The sequence below is a fragment of the Nerophis lumbriciformis genome, linkage group LG09, assembly GCF_033978685.3.
Source record: "Nerophis lumbriciformis linkage group LG09, RoL_Nlum_v2.1, whole genome shotgun sequence".
Lineage (NCBI taxonomy): Eukaryota > Metazoa > Chordata > Actinopteri > Syngnathiformes > Syngnathidae > Nerophis > Nerophis lumbriciformis.
In genome coordinates, this window is record NC_084556.2 from 52,767,228 (window position 1) to 52,785,545 (window position 18,318).

The 18,318-nt window shown below is 39.9% G+C and overlaps 1 protein-coding gene across 3 annotated transcripts in view; it reads left to right on the forward strand.

Moving 5' to 3' along the window:
• Positions 1-8,376: 8,376 nt before the first annotated feature.
• cct8 (chaperonin containing TCP1, subunit 8 (theta)) overlaps positions 8,377-18,318 on the forward strand; it is a 34,070-nt gene continuing 24,128 nt past the window's right edge. For all 3 annotated transcript variants that reach the window (XM_061962887.1, XM_061962888.1, XM_061962889.1), the window contains exons 1-3: positions 8,377-8,543; positions 16,205-16,295; positions 16,368-16,447. In XM_061962887.1, coding sequence (XP_061818871.1) covers positions 8,484-8,543; positions 16,205-16,295; positions 16,368-16,447 — 231 coding nt within the window. In that variant the 5' untranslated portion in view covers positions 8,377-8,483. The remainder of the gene's footprint in view (positions 8,544-16,204; positions 16,296-16,367; positions 16,448-18,318) is intronic.

Sequence of the window (18,318 nt, forward strand, 5' to 3'; positions counted from 1 at the left end):
AAAACCTGTATGTACCTTTCAGCATTAATGGCGCCTTCACAGATGTGTAAGTTACCCATGTCTTGGGCACTAATACACCCCCATACCATCACACATGCTGGCTTTTACACTTTGCGCCTATAACAATGGTTCTTTTCCTCTTTGGTCCGGAGGACACGACGTCCACAGTTTCCAAAAACAATTTGAAATGTGGACTCGTCAGACCGCAGAACACTTTTCCACTTTGTATCAGTCCATCTTAGATGAGATCAGGCCCAGCGAAGCCGACGGCGTTTCTGGGTGTTGTTGATAAACGGTTTTCGCCTTGCATAGGAGAGTTTTAACTTGCACTTACAGATGTAGCGACCAACTGTAGTTACTGACAGTGGGTTTCTGAAGTGTTCCTGAGCCCATGTGGTGATATCCTTTACACACTGATGTCGCTTGTTGATGCAGTACAGCCTGAGGGATGGAAGGTCACGGGCTTAGCTGCTTACGTGCAGTGATTTCTCCAGATTCTCTGAACCCTTTGATGATATTACGGCGCGTAGATGGTGAAATCCCTAAATTCCTTGCAATAGCTGGTTGAGAAAGGTTTTTCTTAAACTGTTCAACAATTTGCTCACGCATTTGTTGACAAAGTGGTGACCCTCGCCCCATCCTTGTTTGTGAACGACTGAGCATTTCATGGAGTCTACTTTTATACCCAATCATGGCACCCACCTGTTCCCAATTAGCCTGCACACCTGTGGGACGTTCCAAATAAGTGTTTGATGAGCATTCCTCAACTTTATCAGTATTTATTGCCACCTTTCCCAACTTCTTTGTCACGTGTTGCTGGCATCAAATTCTAAAGTTAATGATTATTTGCACACACAAAAAATGTTTATGAGTTTGAACATCAAATATGTTGTCTTTGTAGCATATTCAACTGAATATGGCTTGAAAAGGATTTGCAAATCATTGTATTCCGTTTAAATTTACATCTAACACAATTTCCCAACTCATATGGAAACGGGGTTTGTATATACGTGTGTGTGTGTATATATATATATATGTATATATACACCTAGTTTTTAGCCTAATGCTCCCCCTATTCAAAAAGTTTGGACATCCCCGATCTACACATTAATCTTGCTAACGACTAATTTTGTTTTGTCTCTGGGATCCGCACCAAAACTGTTTAACACTAACATTTACAGGGATGTATATTCCTCTGTGTATGCAATAGTATTGGTTTTACTTGTTTATTGTGTGTTTACTATATAAATGTGCCTTTTTTTTAATACTTTTTCCATGTCCTGAATTTCTCTGAGATTGATGTGGGAACCTAAAATGTGACGGTTTGGGTGTTTTATGTTCTCATGCACGTGAAACCAGATTTATTCATCCAAATCCGGCCCATCAAAGTGACTGTGAGTTGAGTTTAAAACTTGTTTTTAGCACCAGAACACTCTTTTATTGTGGAAGATATGTACAGTCTTGTGTTTCTGAATATATGACCCTCAGAACTATTTAGTGAGTTATATGCTATGTATACATCCATAGACCACCCTTTATTTGACAAAAAAGGGGGAAATGTGAAATAAACCTGACTTTTAAAGTATATTGACTTTGTTTTGATCATTTATCCGTCACTAGTAGAGATGTAAGGATCAACGGCGGTAAAACCCCTTGATCGGTCCACGCATGCGCGACGACATCGTCACTTCCTGGATTTGCCATTCTTCTGCTACGTCATTGTCACACCCCGGCTCGGGTGAAGGTAATGTAACCTTTGCAAACCAGACTTTCAAATCAAGGATGGCAAGGCACGCAGTTGGTAACAGTTTACAAACATTTATTGAAATCCCAAAAAGTGTCAAGAGGTGAACGACAACAGAAAAAACAAAGCACCCACAATCTGTAATGGTAATAAATAGAGGCAATATTAGTATCGTATATTATATATACAGGTAAAAGCCAGTAAATTAGAATATTTTGAAAAACTTGATTTATTTCAGTAATTGCATTCAAAAGGTGTAACTTGTACATGATATTTATTCATTGCACACAGACTGATGCATTCAAATGTTTATTTCATTTAATTTTGATGATTTGAAGTGGCAACAAATGAAAATCCAAAATTCCGTGTGTCACAAAATTAGAATATTACTTAAGGCTAATACAAAAAAGGGATTTTTAGAAATGTTGGCCAACTGAAAAGTATGAAAATGAAAAATATGAGCATGTACAATACTCAATACTTGGTTGGAGCTCCTTTTGCCTCAATTACTGCGTTAATGCGGCGTGGCATGGAGTCGATGAGTTTCTGCCACTGCTCAGGTGTTATGAGAGCCCAGGTTGCTCTGATAGTGGCCTTCAACTCTTCTGCGTTTTTGGGTCTGGCATTCTGCATCTTCCTTTTCACAATACCCCACAGATTTTCTATGGGGCTAAGGTCAGGGGAGTTGGCGGGCCAATTTAGAACAGAAATACCATGGTCCGTAAACCAGGCACGGGTAGATTTTGCGCTGTGTGCAGGCGCCAAGTCCTGTTGGAACTTGAAATCTCCATCTCCATAGAGCAGGTCAGCAGCAGGAAGCATGAAGTGCTCTAAAACTTGCTGGTAGACGGCTGCGTTGACCCTGGATCTCAGGAAACAGAGTGGACCGACACCAGCAGATGACATGGCACCCCAAACCATCACTGATGGTGGAAACTTTACACTAGACTTCAGGCAACGTGGATCCTGTGCCTCTCCTGTCTTCCTCCAGACTCTGGGACCTCGATTTCCAAAGGAAATGCAAAATTTGCATGGTTGGGTGATGGTTTGGGGTGCCATGTCATCTGCTGGTGTCGGTCCACTCTGTTTCCTGAGATCCAGGGTCAACGCAGCCGTCTACCAGCAAGTTTTAGAGCACTTCATGCTTCCTGCTGCTGACCTGCTCTATGGAGATGGAGATTTCAAGTTCCAACAGGACTTGGCGCCTGCACACAGCGCAAAATCTACCCGTGCCTGGTTTACGGACCATGGTATTTCTGTTCTAAATTGGCCCGCCAACTCCCCTGACCTTAGCCCCATAGAAAATCTGTGGGGTATTGTGAAAAGGAAGATGCAGAATGCCAGACCCAAAAACGCAGAAGAGTTGAAGGCCACTATCAGAGCAACCTGGGCTCTCATAACACCTGAGCAGTGCCAGAAACTCATCGACTCCATGCCACGCCGCATTAACGCAGTAATTGAGGCAAAAGGAGCTCCAACCAAGTATTGAGTATTGTACATGCTCATATTTTTCATTTTCATACTTTTCAGTTGGCCAACATTTCTAAAAATCCCTTTTTTGTATTAGCCTTAAGTAATATTCTAATTTTGTGACACACGGAATTTTGGATTTTCATTTGTTGCCACTTCAAATCATCAAAATTAAATGAAATAAACATTTGAATGCATCAGTCTGTGTGCAATGAATAAATATAATGTACAAGTTACACCTTTTGAATGCAATTACTGAAATAAATCAAGTTTTTCAAAATATTCTAATTTACTGGCTTTTACCTGTGTGTGTGTGTGTGTGTGTGTGTATATATATATATATATATATATATGTGTGTGTGTGTAGCAAAGTGTAAAGCCATAGGCTCACAGAAGTTCTGTAAACAATCAAAAAAAATGTTTCTCAAAACATTTTAAAGTCAATCAATCAATCAATGTTAATTTATATAGCCCTAAATCACAAGTGTCTCAAAGGGCGGCACAAGCCACGACGACATCCTCGGTTCAGAGCCCACAAAAGGGCAAGGAAAAACTCACAACCCAGTGGGACGTCAATGTAAAGTTCTCATTCTTGTTTAAAGGCGCAAAAATCAAGTCGAATATTGAGAAACTTCCATTTATGAATATAAATCTTAGCCAATAGTATAATGACGTTGCAACGGTAAACTTTTTTTAAAAATTTACTTTTTTTCCGTTTATTTTTTTTTTCATTATTATTTTTATTTGAACCAAAAAAAAGTCTGAAATGTACGATCGTGTAACATTTGGTGCACTATTAGATAATATGAACGTTTAAAAGATATGCAATAACATTCAAGACATGTATTTTTGTTCTGTCAAAATTTAGTAAGAAAATACTTAAGACGCATATTATTTCAAGGCTTTTGCGGGCCTCATTAAATGCAAAGTGGGCAAGATTTGGCCCCCGGGCCCTAGGTTTGTCACCTGTGGTATACATCTTATGTTACATATAAACAGGTTTTATGAGGCAGATTTAAGCACGTATATCATGTTTTAGTATATTATAATGGCGTATCAACATTATACATCTCACGATAAAGATTAATTAGTAGAGATGCTTTAAAATTTAATATCGGAAATTATCGGTATCAGTTTTTTATTATCGATATCGTTTTTTTTAATTTTTTTTTATTAAATCAACATAAAAAACACAATTAGTGCACCAACCCAAAAAACCTCCCTCTCCCATTTACACTCATTCACACAAAAGGGTTGTTTCTTTCTGTTATTAATATTGTGGTTCCTACATTATATATCAATATATATCAATACAGTCTGCAAGGGATACAGTCCGTAAGCACACATGCTGGTCCACTAATAGTACTAACCTTTAACAGTTAATTTTACTCATTTTCATTAATTACTAGTTTCTATGTAACTGTTTTTATATTGTTTTACTTTCTTTTTTATTCAAGAAAATGTTTTTAATTTATTTATCTTATTTTATTTTATTATTATTTTTTTTTTTAAAGGACCTTATCTTCACCATACCTGGTTGTCCAAATTAGGCATAATAATGTGTTAATTCCACGACTGTATATATCGGTATCGGTTGATATTGGTATCGGTAATTAAGAGTTGGACAATATCGGAATATCAGATATCGGCAAGAAAAAACATTATCGGACACCCCTATTAATTAGTGGGGATGACGTTGCATCGTAGCTGCAGATTAAGGCCATTAAGGCACTTTCTATTTAAATAAACATGAAAAAACACAAAAAGCTGGGCTTAAAAAAATACAAACATTTTTTTAATATATAAAAAATCATGCATTTTTTTTTTTTAATATAAATGACGACAGGAAGTAAAATTGCGAGACGTCACATAAACCGGATGTGTCGAACCCAACAAAACGTTTCTACTTTATCATTAAAAAAAAAAACACAAACTTTTACAAATTAAAACAGTCAAAGGTAGTGATGGGTTGATGAGGCGTCATGAAGCGTTTGGACACATTGCAAAACTGTATTGATACTGTGTCGATACTGTGTCACTAAATACTGACATCTGCTGGACATTAAAAATCCCTACAGGCAACCTATGGACCGACTCAACTGACACTGATTTGATGCCCTAGTACAGGGGTCACCAACCTTTTTGAAACCAAAAACTACTTCTTGGGTACTGATTAATGCGAAGGGCTACCAGTTTGATACACACTTAAATAAATAAATATATTGTCATTTGTAAGTTACACGTAAGTGTGATTTAAACAAGAATAGCTAAATAAATACATTTATATATATAAAAAAATGGGTATTTCTGTCTGTCATGCCGTCGTACATTTTTTTTTTCCTTTTACGGAAGGTTTTTTTGTAGAGAATAAATGATGGAAAAAAAACACTTAATTGAACGGTTTAAAAGAGGAGAAAACAAGAAAAAATTTAAAATAAAATTTTGAAACATAGTTTATCTTCAATTTCGACTCTTTATAATTCAAAATTCAACCGACAAAAAGAAGAGAAAAACTACCGTATTTTCCGCACCATAAGCCGCCCTGGGTTATAAGCCGCGCCTTCAATGAACGGCATATTTCAACACTTTGTCCACCTATAAGCCGCCCCGTGTTGTAAGCCGCATCTAACTGCGCTAAAGGAATGTCAAAAAAACAGTCAAATAGGTCAGTCAAACTTTAATAATATATTAAAAACCAGCGTGATGTGGGCGCGCATGGAGTCGTATATCAACATGGACGGAGCTGCGTGAAAAAAGCCACCCGGCCTCTTCGCGTAAACTTAAACTTACCTTAACCACTCGCTCATCTTTTCTTCATCCATCCCTTCGAGTTAGCTTTTATGATGACGCCGGCTGGAAAGGTCTCTTTTGGCAAGGTCTTCCTTTTGAATATCACCATGGGTGGAAGTTTCTGGCCATTAGCATGGCAAGCTAGAACCACAGTGAAGGATGACTTCTCATTCCCTGTGGTGCGAATATTCACCGTACGTGCTCCCGTTGTATCCACAGTGCGGTTCACAGGAATATCAAAAGTCAGTGGAACCTCGTCCATGTTGATAATGTTCTCTGGCCGGATCTTTTTTTCAGCTATCTTGTTTTTACAATATGCACGGAAAGTAGCCAGCTTTTCTTGAAAGTCTTTAGGCAGTTGCTGTGAAATAGTAATCCGTGTGCGGATGGAGAGATTGCGTCTTTTCATGAACCGGAAACCTGTCGCTTAGTAGGAGCCATTTTGTGGTCTTTACAGATGTAAACACACAAAGGAAATGAAACGTACGGTAATATCCGCGCGCTTTTTCTTCTTCTACGCGGGCGGGTGGTTGCTTACAGTAGAAGAAGAAGCGCTTCCTGTTCTATGGGGGCGGGTGCTTACCTTGGCGGTTGCGTAGAAGAAGAAGCACTTCCTCTTCTACGGGGAAAAAAGATGGCGGCTGTTTACCGTAGTTGCGAGACCGAAACTTTATGAAAATGAATCTTAATATTAATCCATATATAAAGCGCACCGGGTTATAAGCCGCACTGTCAGCTTTTGAGTAAATTTGTGGTTTTTAGGTGCGGCTAATAGTGCGGAAAATACGGTAGCTAATTTGAATCTTTTTGAAAAAATTAAAAAAAGAATTTATGGAACATCATTAGTAATTTTTCCTGATTAAGATACATTTTAGAATTTTGATGACATGTTTTAAATTGGTTCAAATCCAATCTGCACTTTGTTAGAATATTTAACAAATTGGACCAAGCTTTATTTCTAACAAAGACAAATCAGTATTTTTTCTAGATTTTCCAGAACAAAAATTTTAAAAGAAATTCAAAATACTTTGAAATAAGATTTAAATTTGATTCTACAGATTTTCTAGATTTGCCAGAATAATTTTTTTTGAATTTTAATCATAGTAAGTTTGAAGAAATATTTCACAAATATTCTTCGTCGAAAAAACAGAAGCTAAAATATTTATTATTCTTTACAATAATAAAATTTTTTTTTTACTTGAACATTGATTTAAATTGTCAGGAAAGAAGAGGAAGAAATTTAAAAGGTAAAAAGGTATATTTGTTTAAAAATCCTAAAATCATATTTAATTTCTCTAAAATTGTATTTCTAAAAGTAATAAGAAGCAAAGTAAAAAATAAATGAATTATTTAAACAAGTGAAGACCCATCCATCCATCCATTTTCTACCGCTTATTCCAAGTGAAGACCAAGTCTTTAAAATATTTTCTTGGATTTTCAAATTCTATTTGAATTTTGTCTCTTTTAGAATTAAAAATGTCGAGCAAAGCGAGACCAGCTTGCTAGTAAATAAATACAATTTAAAAAATAGAGGCAGCTCACTGGTAAGTGCTGCTCTTTGAGCTATTTTTAGAACAGGCCAGCGGGCGACTGATCTGGTCCTTACGGGCTACCTGGTGACCGCGGGCACCGCGTTGGTGACCCCTGCCCTAGTATATACAATAATATAAACCAAGTCATTGTATTTCATTTAGGATTATTTCATATCTTCATTGAAATAAAAATATATTTGTATCTTTTTTAGATACAGTCAATAAATAATGTGAACATGTATCATAACATGAAAATCTAAGAGAACGTGTTGTGGATGATTGTGGACTGGAAACTGTTTTAATTTTATTTTTTTTACACATTTTTATTAAAAAAAAAAAAAAAAAGTTTTTCCGACGTATTACATTTTAGACGATTTCTCTTCTTAGTTATTTCTCTGGCTGTAGAAAAGAGCCGCTCACAGGGCACAGAGGAGGCGACACAGTTGGCGTATCGGTCACGTGACCAAAACAGCTCATGATGGGTCACGTGACTTTCTAAAAGCGGTACGCGCACCGACACAGGGTTTCGCTCTATGAGCTCGACGCATGCGCCGATGCATCGGTGTTGCCGGACCCATCACTACTATATCAGAATAAAGGCATAACAGACAACGCCGGAAACAATAATATTTTATAACATATTTCGTCTGCCAAGAAAGTATTTATTTATTGTATTCCAGTTTTTAAATCCAACTTGGTCATAATTGTGCGTGAGTACTTCAACAACACAGTGATAATAATGATAACCGTTATTATTTTGGTAATTGTACCTAAATACCAATATTTGCGACATTCGCGCAGTTTGTCCCTCCTGACTTTCCGTCCTAACGACGCCACGCCCCACTCCTTTCGCCCCGCCCCCTTCCTTCCCGAGTCCCTCCGGCTTTGTAGTGTCCACGCCGCGGCTGATTCCTCCCCGCAAAACGAGGCCGACAGACGAACGCACAATGGCTCTCCACGTCCCCAAAGCACCGGGCTTTGCCCAAATGTTGAAGGACGGCGCCAAGGTGAGGCGAACCCGCGATGTTGTGTCGGATTCCCCGCACTTCCTGTGACTGATTGTGAAGCAACGTGCTAGTTAGCATGAGCTAAGTTAGCATGGCAATGATTCACATGTTCGAAGCTTCTAGAAGCTCGCATGGCGGCTAGTTAACCTCCGAGCATCAGCACCTGCTTTGGACTGTCTCCATTCTGTCTTCTTACATCTAGTGAAAGGTTTTATTAGTTTAAAGTGTGAGGGCGAGTAACTACTGTGACTCAGCAGCATGTGTTAAGTTGCTCGCTGCGCTGCTAATGCCATGTTTCAGCTAGCATGCATGTGTTGTTTTTTTAATTTTTATTAATTAAATTTTATAAACTGCAACATGTACAAACAATCGAAAAATAAAAATGATCAAAAACAGCATAAATCAGCGCCAGGGGGTTGTAAACTCAACAAAGTAACTAAAATAGAGTGCAATATATACAGTGTTTCCCACACATTCATTTATTTGTGGCGGCCCGCCACGAAAGAATTACTTCCGCCACAAATGGATTTTTCGGCTTTTGACTCGCTCGACCGCTCATAAAAGCAATGGGACTGTCTGTGAATGTTGCTTGTAGTTACACCTCTGGTGCAGTAGGTGGCGGTAACTCCGCCAATAGCACTTAATTCACCTGGTGGGCCAGAAGAAGAAGAGGGACGGACAGACGGACGGGATCAAAATATTCGCCGGCTACTTTTCATAATGATGGCGCTTCCTACGTTTCTACCTCAAACGTCCAAAAGCTGCTGAAAGACTTGATCCAGGATGCCATGGGGAAAAAAACTTAAATGGTGCCTTTTGGCGATAGTTAGCAGCTTGGTGGCTCATAGCCGGCTAGCTAACGCTTGCTAGCGTGGTAGCATTGCTTCATTTTTACAGGTGTTATAGGTAGATAGTAGTGATGGGTCCGGCAACACCGATGCATCATAGAGCGAAACCCTGTGTCGGTGCGCGTACCGCTTTTAGAAAGTCACGTGACCGATCATGAGCTGTTTTGGTCACGTGACCGATACGCCAACTGTGTCGCCTCCTCTGTGCCCTGTGAGCGGCTCTTTTCTACAGCCGGAGAAATAATAACTAAGAAGAGAAAGCGTCTAAAATTGAATACGTTGGAAAAACTGTTTTTTTTTTAAATAAAAATGTGTAAAAATAAATAAATAATAATTTCCAGGTCCACAAGCATCCTCATTCACAACACGTTCTCTTAGATTTCCATGTTATGATACATGTTCACATTATTTATTGACTGTATCTAAAAAAGACAAAAAATATATTTTTATTTAAATGAAGTTATGAAATAATCCTAAATGAAATACAATGACTTGGTTTATATTATTGTATATACTAGGGCAGTGGTTCTCAACTTTTTTTCAGTGATGTACCCCCTGTGAATTTTTTTTTAATTCAAGTACCCCCTAATCAGAGCAAAGCATTTTTGGTTGAAAAAAAAAGATAAAGAAGTAAAATACAGCACTATGTCATCAGTTTCTGATTTATTAAATTGTATAACAGTGCGAAATATTGCTCATTTGTAGTGGTCTTTCTTGAACTATTTGGAAAAAAAGATATAAAAATAGCTAAAAACTTGTTGAAAAATAAACAAGTGATTCAATTATAAATAAAGATTTCTACACATAGAAGTAATCATCAACTTAAAGTGCCCTCTTTGGGGATTGTATTAGAGATCCATCTGGATTCATGAACTTAATTCTAAACATTTCTTCACAAAAAAAATAAATCTTTAACATCAATATTTATGGAACATGTCCACAAAAAATCTAGCTGTCAACACTGAATATTGCAATCACTAATTGTTCAAATCTGTATATAAATATGTACATAAAATGTAATTATATTCCAACTCCGCGTTCTTCTTGGTCATCGCCGCTGCCGCCGCCACCCCCCACCCCCCGACCACACCACCACAAATAGATGCCTGTCCTGTGGGAAACACTGATATGTATATATATATATATATATATATATATATATACAGAGGTGGGTAGAGTAGCCAGAAATTGTACTCAAGTAAGAGTACTGTTACTTTAGAGATTTATTACTCAAGTAAAAGTAAGGAGTAGTCACCCAAATATTTACTTGAGTAAAAGTAAAAAGTATGTTGTGAAAAAACTACTCAAGTACTGAGTAACTGATGAGTAACATACACACACATATATATATATATATATATATATATATACATATACATTGATATATACAGTATATCATTTATATGTATTTATTTTGCTGTTTTTGTTTACATGTTAAAGGTGTTTTAATGAATATACATGCATGTTTAACACATATAGATTCCTTTCTTTCATGAAGACAAGAATATAAGTTGGTGTATTACCTGATTCTGATGACTTGCATTGATTGTAATCAGACAGTAGTGATGATAACGTCCACGTTTTCAAATGGAGGAGAAGAAAAGTTCCTCCTTTCTGTCTAATACCACATGAAAGTGGTGGGTTTTTGGCATCCTATTTGTCCAGCTTCCATCCATCCATCCATTTTCTACCACTTATTCCCTTTGGGGTCGCGGGGGGCGCTGGAGCCTATCTCCGCTGCAATCGGGCGGAAGGCGGGGTACACCCTGGACAAGTCGCCACCTCATCGCAGGGCCAACACAGATAGACAGACAACATTCACACTCACATCCACACACTAGGGCCAATTTAGTGTTGCCAATCAACCTATCCCCAGGTGCATGTCTTTGGAGGTGGGAGGAAGCTGGAGTACCCAGAGGGAACCCACGCAGTCACGGGGAGAACATGCAAACTCCACACAGAAAGATCCCGAGCCCGGGATTGAACCCAAGACTACTCAGGACCTTCGTATTCCATATTCGTTTTTATACACTTTACAAGAAATATATTGGCGTCAAACTCCGTAGCTTGCTAGCTTGTTTGCGCTGGCTTTCGGAGACTCTTGTTTTGAAAGCGCAGGCGCGATGGAGCGGCACTTTTATTGTGAAGACAGGAACGTCCTCATGTGCGGTCAGTCTTGAGGCTTTTGACGGGATGTACGGTTGAAATAAAAAAAGTATATTTTTTCCTTCACACTTTTGATTCATTGATTGGAACTTTTATTAGTAGATTGCACAGTACAGTACACATTCCGTACAATTGACCACTAAATGGTAACACCCCAATAAGTTTTTCAACTTGTTTAAGTCAGGTCATGTGACCACCTGTCTCTGTTTGATTGGTCCAACGTCACCAGTGACTGCATCTGATTGGTGGAACGAAGTGAAACGTCACCAGTAAGGCAGGCACTTTGAAGGTCTGTCTGACAGACCAAAACAAACAAAGCGTGCATTAACAGATCGATAAAAATTAGTAGCGAGTAGCGAGCTGAATGTAGATAAAAGTAGCGGAGTAAAAGTAGCGTTCCTTCTCTATAAATATACTTAAGTAAAAGTAAAAGTATGTTGCATTAAAACTACTCTTAGAAGTACAATTTATCCCAAAAGTTACTCAAGTAGATGTAACGGAGTAAATGTAGCGCGTTACTACCCACTTCTGTGTATATATATATATATATATATATACACACACCGTATTTTCCGCACTATAAGCCGCCCCGGGTTATTAGCCGCACCTTCAATGAATGGCATATTTCAAAACTTTGTTCACCTATAAGCCGCCCCGGGTTATAAGCCGCGCCTACGCTGCGCTAAAGGGAATGTCAAAAAAACAGTCAGATAGGTCAGTCAAACTTTAATAATATATTACAAACCACCGTTCTAACAACTCTGTTCACCCCCAAAATGTAATGTGCAAATGTGCAACCACAAAAATAGTAACACTCAAATTACTGCAGAGCAATAGCAACATCAATAACTCAACGTTGCTTGAACGTTAATGTCAATCAATCAATCTTTATTTATATAGCCCTAAATCACAAGTGTCTCAAAGTGCTGCACAAGCCACAACGACATCCTCGGTACAAAGCCCACATAAGGGCAAGGAAAAACTCACCCCAGTGGGACGTCGATGTGAATGACTATGAGAAACCTCGGAGAGGACCGCATATGTGGGTAACCCCCCCCCCTCTAGGGGAGACCGAAAGCAATGGATGTCGAGTGGGTCTGACATAATATTGTGAGAGTCCAGTCCATAGTGGATCCAGCATAATAGTAAGAGTCCAGTCCATAGTGGGGCCAGCAGGACACCATCCCGAGCGGAGACGGGTCAGCAGCGCAGAGATGTTCCCAGCCGATGCACAGGCGAGCGGTCCACCCCGGGTCACACAACACACAAAATAAACATTTAAAGCTCACTTTCTGAAATTATTCCTCATCCATAAATCCCTCGAATTCTTCTTTAGTGTCTGAATTAAAAAGTTGGGCGAATACGGCATCCAAAATGGCCGGCTCCGTCTCGTCGAAGTCATTAGAGTCAATGTTGCTGTTGTTGTGCAGCAGTTCCGTGAATCCTGCCTTCTGGAAAGCTCGGACCACAGTTGAGACCGATATATCCGCCCAGGCATTTACAATCCACTGGCAGATGTTGGCGTATGTCGTCCGGCGCTGTCTCCCTGTTTTAGTGGCGCAGGTCATCTTGTTGCTTCCTCTACCTTGCTGCTCTATTTCCGTGTTCTACTGCGTGACTTATTGCCTTGAGTTTGAATTCTGCGTTGTACGCGTGTCTCTTAATAGGAGCCATTTTGTGGTCTTTACAGATGTAAACACACAAATGAAATGAAACGTAATATCCGGGGGCTTCTTCTACGGGGGCGGGTGCTTACCTTGGTGGTTGCTTACAGTAGAAGAAGAAGCGCTTCCTCTTCTATGGGGGCGGTTGCTTACCGTAGAAGAAGAAGCGCTTCCTCTTCTACGGGGAAAAAAGATGGCGGCTGTTTACCGTAGTTGTGAGACCTAAACTTTATGAAAATGAATCTTAATATTAATCCATATATAAAGCGCACCGGGTTATAAGCCGCACTGTCAGCTTTTGAGTAAATGTGTGGTTTTTAGGTGCGGCTAATAGTGCGGAAAATACGGTACATATATGTATGTACGTATACATATATGTATGTACGTATACATATATGTATGTATGTATATATGTGTATATGTATGTATATATATATATATATATGTGTATGTATCTGTGTGTATATGTATGTACTGTGTATATATGTATGTATATATATGTATGTACGTATGTGTGTCTGTGTGTATATATATATATATATATATATATATATATATATATATATATATATGTGTGTGTGTGTGTGTGTATATATATGCATATATCTATGTGTGTATATATGTATGTATATATGTATGTTTGTGTATATATGTATGTATAAATATGTATGTACGTATGTATATATATATATATATATGTATGTATATATACATATATGTATGTATATATACATATATGTATATATATACCTATATGTGTGTGTGTGTGTGTGTGTGTGTGTGTGTGTGTGTGTGTGTATATATATGCATATATATGTATACATATATGTATCAATCAATCAATCAATCTTTATTTATATAGCCCTAAATCACAAGTGTCTCAAAGGGCTGCACAAGCCACAACGACATCCTCGGTACAAAGCCCACATACGGGCAAGGAAAAACTCACCCCAGTGGGACGTCGATGTGAATGACTATGAGAAACCTTGGAGAGGACCGCATATGTGGGTAACCCCCCCCCTCTAGGGGAGACCGAAAGCAATGGATGTCGAGTGGGTCTGACATAATATTGTGAGAGTCCAGTCCATAGTGGATCCAACATAATAGTAAGAGTCCAGTCCATAGTGGGGCCAGCAGGACACCATCCCGAGCGGAGACGGGTCAGCAGCGTAGAGATGTTCCCAGCCGATGCACAGGCGAGCGGTCCACCCCGGGTCTGGACAGCCAGCACTTCATCCATGGCCACCGGACCTGTGCCCCCCCCCCCCCCCCCCCCCCCCTCTCAAGGAAAAGGGGAGCAGAGGAGAAAAGAAAAGAAACGGCAGATCAACTGGTCTAACAGGGGGGCTATTTAAAGGCTAGAGTATACAAATGAGTTTTAAGATGGGACTTAAATGCTTCTACTGAGGTAGCATCTCTAATTGTTACCGGGAGGGCATTCCATAGTACTGGAGCCCCAATAGAAAACGCTCTATAGCCCGCAGACTTTTTTTGGGCTCTGGGAATCACTAATAAGCCGGAGTTCTTTGAACGCAGATTTCTTGCCGGGACATATAGATACATATATATACATATATGTATCTATGTATTTGTATATGTATGTGTATATATATATATGTATGTATATATACATGTTATATGTATGTGTATATATGTTAGGGCTGCACCTAACGATTAATTTGATAATCGATTAATCTGTTGATTATTACTTCGATTAATAATCGGATAAAAGAGACAAACTACATTTCTATCCTTTCCAGTATTTTATTGGAAAAAAAACCCAGCATACTGGCGCCATGTTCTTTCAACTTGCCAAATAAAACAAGGAAAATGTTACAAAAATGCACACTTTTGACACCCTGCAAAAGATAATAAAAAATTGAATCTGATAAATGTATGGATAAAAAGCAGAGCCTGACGATGCATGCGCGTTTATCATAACTCTCTCTCTGTCTCTGCCCCTCCCTCACCAATGCTGCTGCGCACACAATTTGTTGTGTTTTTAACCCCTTTTTAACCCTGAACGTACATTGAAAATACACACAACCCTAACTCAAAATGCCGGACATTTGAGGCATTTAAGAAACTCCACCCTGACAGCTCTGCAAAAGAGGACATGTCCGGTGAAAAGAGGACGTATGGTCAGTCTATCATAGCCCGTTAGCTGCTAGCATGCTAGCAGCGATTGGTTTCACGTCCGGCGAAACCGATCGCTGCTAGTCCTCTTTTGCTAGCATGCTAGCAGCTAACGGGCTACGATAGACTGACCATACGTCCTCTTTGCACCGGACATGTCCTCTTTTGCGAAATGTAAAGATACGACAATTTTGTATCACGGTTATTGTGTCCCAGTGTTGTTGAATGTGCTCAAAAAGTTTGTCTACACACATTGAAGTATTTAGATTTTTTAAATAAATAGGTGCACTGTTGGGAAAAGCCACTATATTGCATGTTTTGTTTCTTATACCTCAATGATAGTGTTTTAGTGTTAGTATCTTATCTGTTTTTTTTAAATAATTGTTTGTAGTGCATTAAGATGTATTTAAATTAAAAATGCATTGCACATAATATAAATTATTTATTGTTACTGGTGGGCGTTCCACTTTTTGGTTGTCCTCTTTTCGGAGGTCCTTGAACGCACCGTAAAACCACCTCCGTCTCGTATGTCCCCTAACTTGTTGGTGCGATGTGCACAATTGAATATCTTAGTTGCTCAAACAGCAATGTGTTTTTTTTTATAAGTATAGATTGAGGTATGTCGTTTAATTAGGAAAAATGTTGATGTCTCTTGTTTTCATCTTAGCAGTCGAACCAGTCAGTGTGTGAGTTCTGCAATTATCGATCACGTTTTTTTCATCATTTTAATTTAAAACTGTAATAATCATTTTAGGCATAGGTATTTGGTGCCCATCCCTAGAAGTCTCTAATACAATGTCCCCCTTTAGTTGTCCGTCATTAATAATAATAATGTCTTTTCTTCCAGCACTACTCAGGTCTTGAAGAGGCAGTCTTTCGCAACATCAGAGCCTGTAAGGAACTTTCCCAGACCACACGCACAGCTTACGGGCCCAATGGTAAGTGCATCAATACGTTGTTTGTCCATACGGAGAAGACTCTCTATGATGCTCTCCTCTCTTATTTCCAAGGCATGAATAAAATGGTCATCAACCACTTGGAGAAACTCTTTGTTACTAATGACGCTGCCACCATCCTCAGAGAGCTGGAAGTAAGCAACATCCTTATTTTTTCTAGTTATGGGTAATATGTATATTATGGTTCTCTAATTACCTGTCAGATAAAAGCAATGCGTTCAGTTTGCTGGTTCCTTCTCGTCTTTTCTCTCTGTATTAAAGGGTGTACCTCAGGTTTCCATATTAGGTTTGTTGTGGTTTTCCATTTATGTAAATAATCCCTGTGACAGGCCTCAAATTTTTTACTTTTTAAGGTCAAGGCAAGTATTGTCTTAAGGGAGGGTTCATATTTTATATATATATATATATATATATATATCGTATTTTTCGGACTATAAGTCGCAGGTTTTTTTCATAGTTTGGCCGGGCACCAGTGCGACTTATATATGTTTTTTCCCTTCTTTGTTACGCATTTTCGGCAGGTGCGACTTATACTCCGGTACGACTTATACTCCGAAAAATACGATATATATATATATATATATATATATATTAGAGATGCGCGGATAGGCAATTATTTCATCCGCAACCGCATCAGAAAGTCGTCATCCATCCGCCATCCACCCGATCTAACATTTGATCAGAACCGCACCCGCCCGTTGTTATATATCTAATTTAGACGATGCAAGGCATTAGTGAGGTTATAAAGCTTTTGCCTGTTAAAGAAAGGAGACTGATCCAATGCAGCACAGACATTCGCGTGCCACGCTGTCACGACCCAGACGCACACCAGTGCGCAATCATCTGGGAGCCGCGCTGAGCGCACCTCCAAGCGCGTCTCGCTGCCGGCGACGGCCGGGTATGGGCCCGACGCTCCAGCGCCATCCATTTTCAGGGCTAGTTGATTCGGCAGGTGGGTTGTTACACACTCCTTAGCGGGTTCCGACTTCCATGGCCACCGTCCTGCTGTCTATATCAACCAGGGTGAGCCCCACCCCTTTCGTGAGCGCACTGCGCGCGGAGTGACCCCTGTTACGCGCCCCCGGCAACAGGGGTGGCGGGCAGGTAAGCTGCGCGGGCGGAGCGCGCGGAGTGACCCCTGTTACGAGCCCCCGGCCACGGGGGTGGCGGGCAGGTAAGCTGCTTACCTGCTGCGCGTGACGCCGGCCGCGGCGAAGGCGGACGAGGCGGGGTGTCGGTGCGGTGGGCGCGGTGGTGACCCTGGACGTGCGTCGGGCCCTTCTCGCGGATCACCTCAGCTACGGCTCCCGGTGGGGCCCTCTCGGGGGAAGGGGCCTCGGTCCCGGACCCCGGCGAGGCGTCGGGGGCCTTCTCCGCTCCGTAAAAGTGTCCATCTCTTTTTTCTTTTTTTTTTCTGTTGTGGCATATGCTGCAGGTGCCTGCTCGTTTTTCGTATGTGGGTAACAACATTTAACTATGTATATATATTTACCAATTGGTTTAACTGCCACCCGCCTGAATCTATTTAAAATCTAATTTTTTAAAATTTCAATCGCCCGACCCGACCCGACCCGACCCGCTGATAAAATCTAATTTTTAAACATTTAATCCGCCCGATTCGCGGATAATCCGCGGACTCCGCGGTTGTGCCCGCAAACCGCGCATCTCTAGTGTGGACAAATGACATGACAATCAACACCAAAATAGGAGTGTAAAACGTGAATTATATTTATATAGCGTTTTTTCTCTAGTGACTCAAAGCGTTTTACATAGTGAAACACAATATCTAAGTTATGTTTAAACCAGTGTGGGTGGCACTGGGAGCAGGTGGGTAAAGTGTCTTGCCCAAGGACACAACGGCACAACACAACCTGGAACCCTCAAGTTGCTGGCACGACCACTCTACCAACCGAGCGATACCGTTTTGAGTCACCAGAGAGAGAAAAAAGCGCTATATAAATATAATTAATTTCAAGACAAGAAGTAAAACACTACACACAGGAAA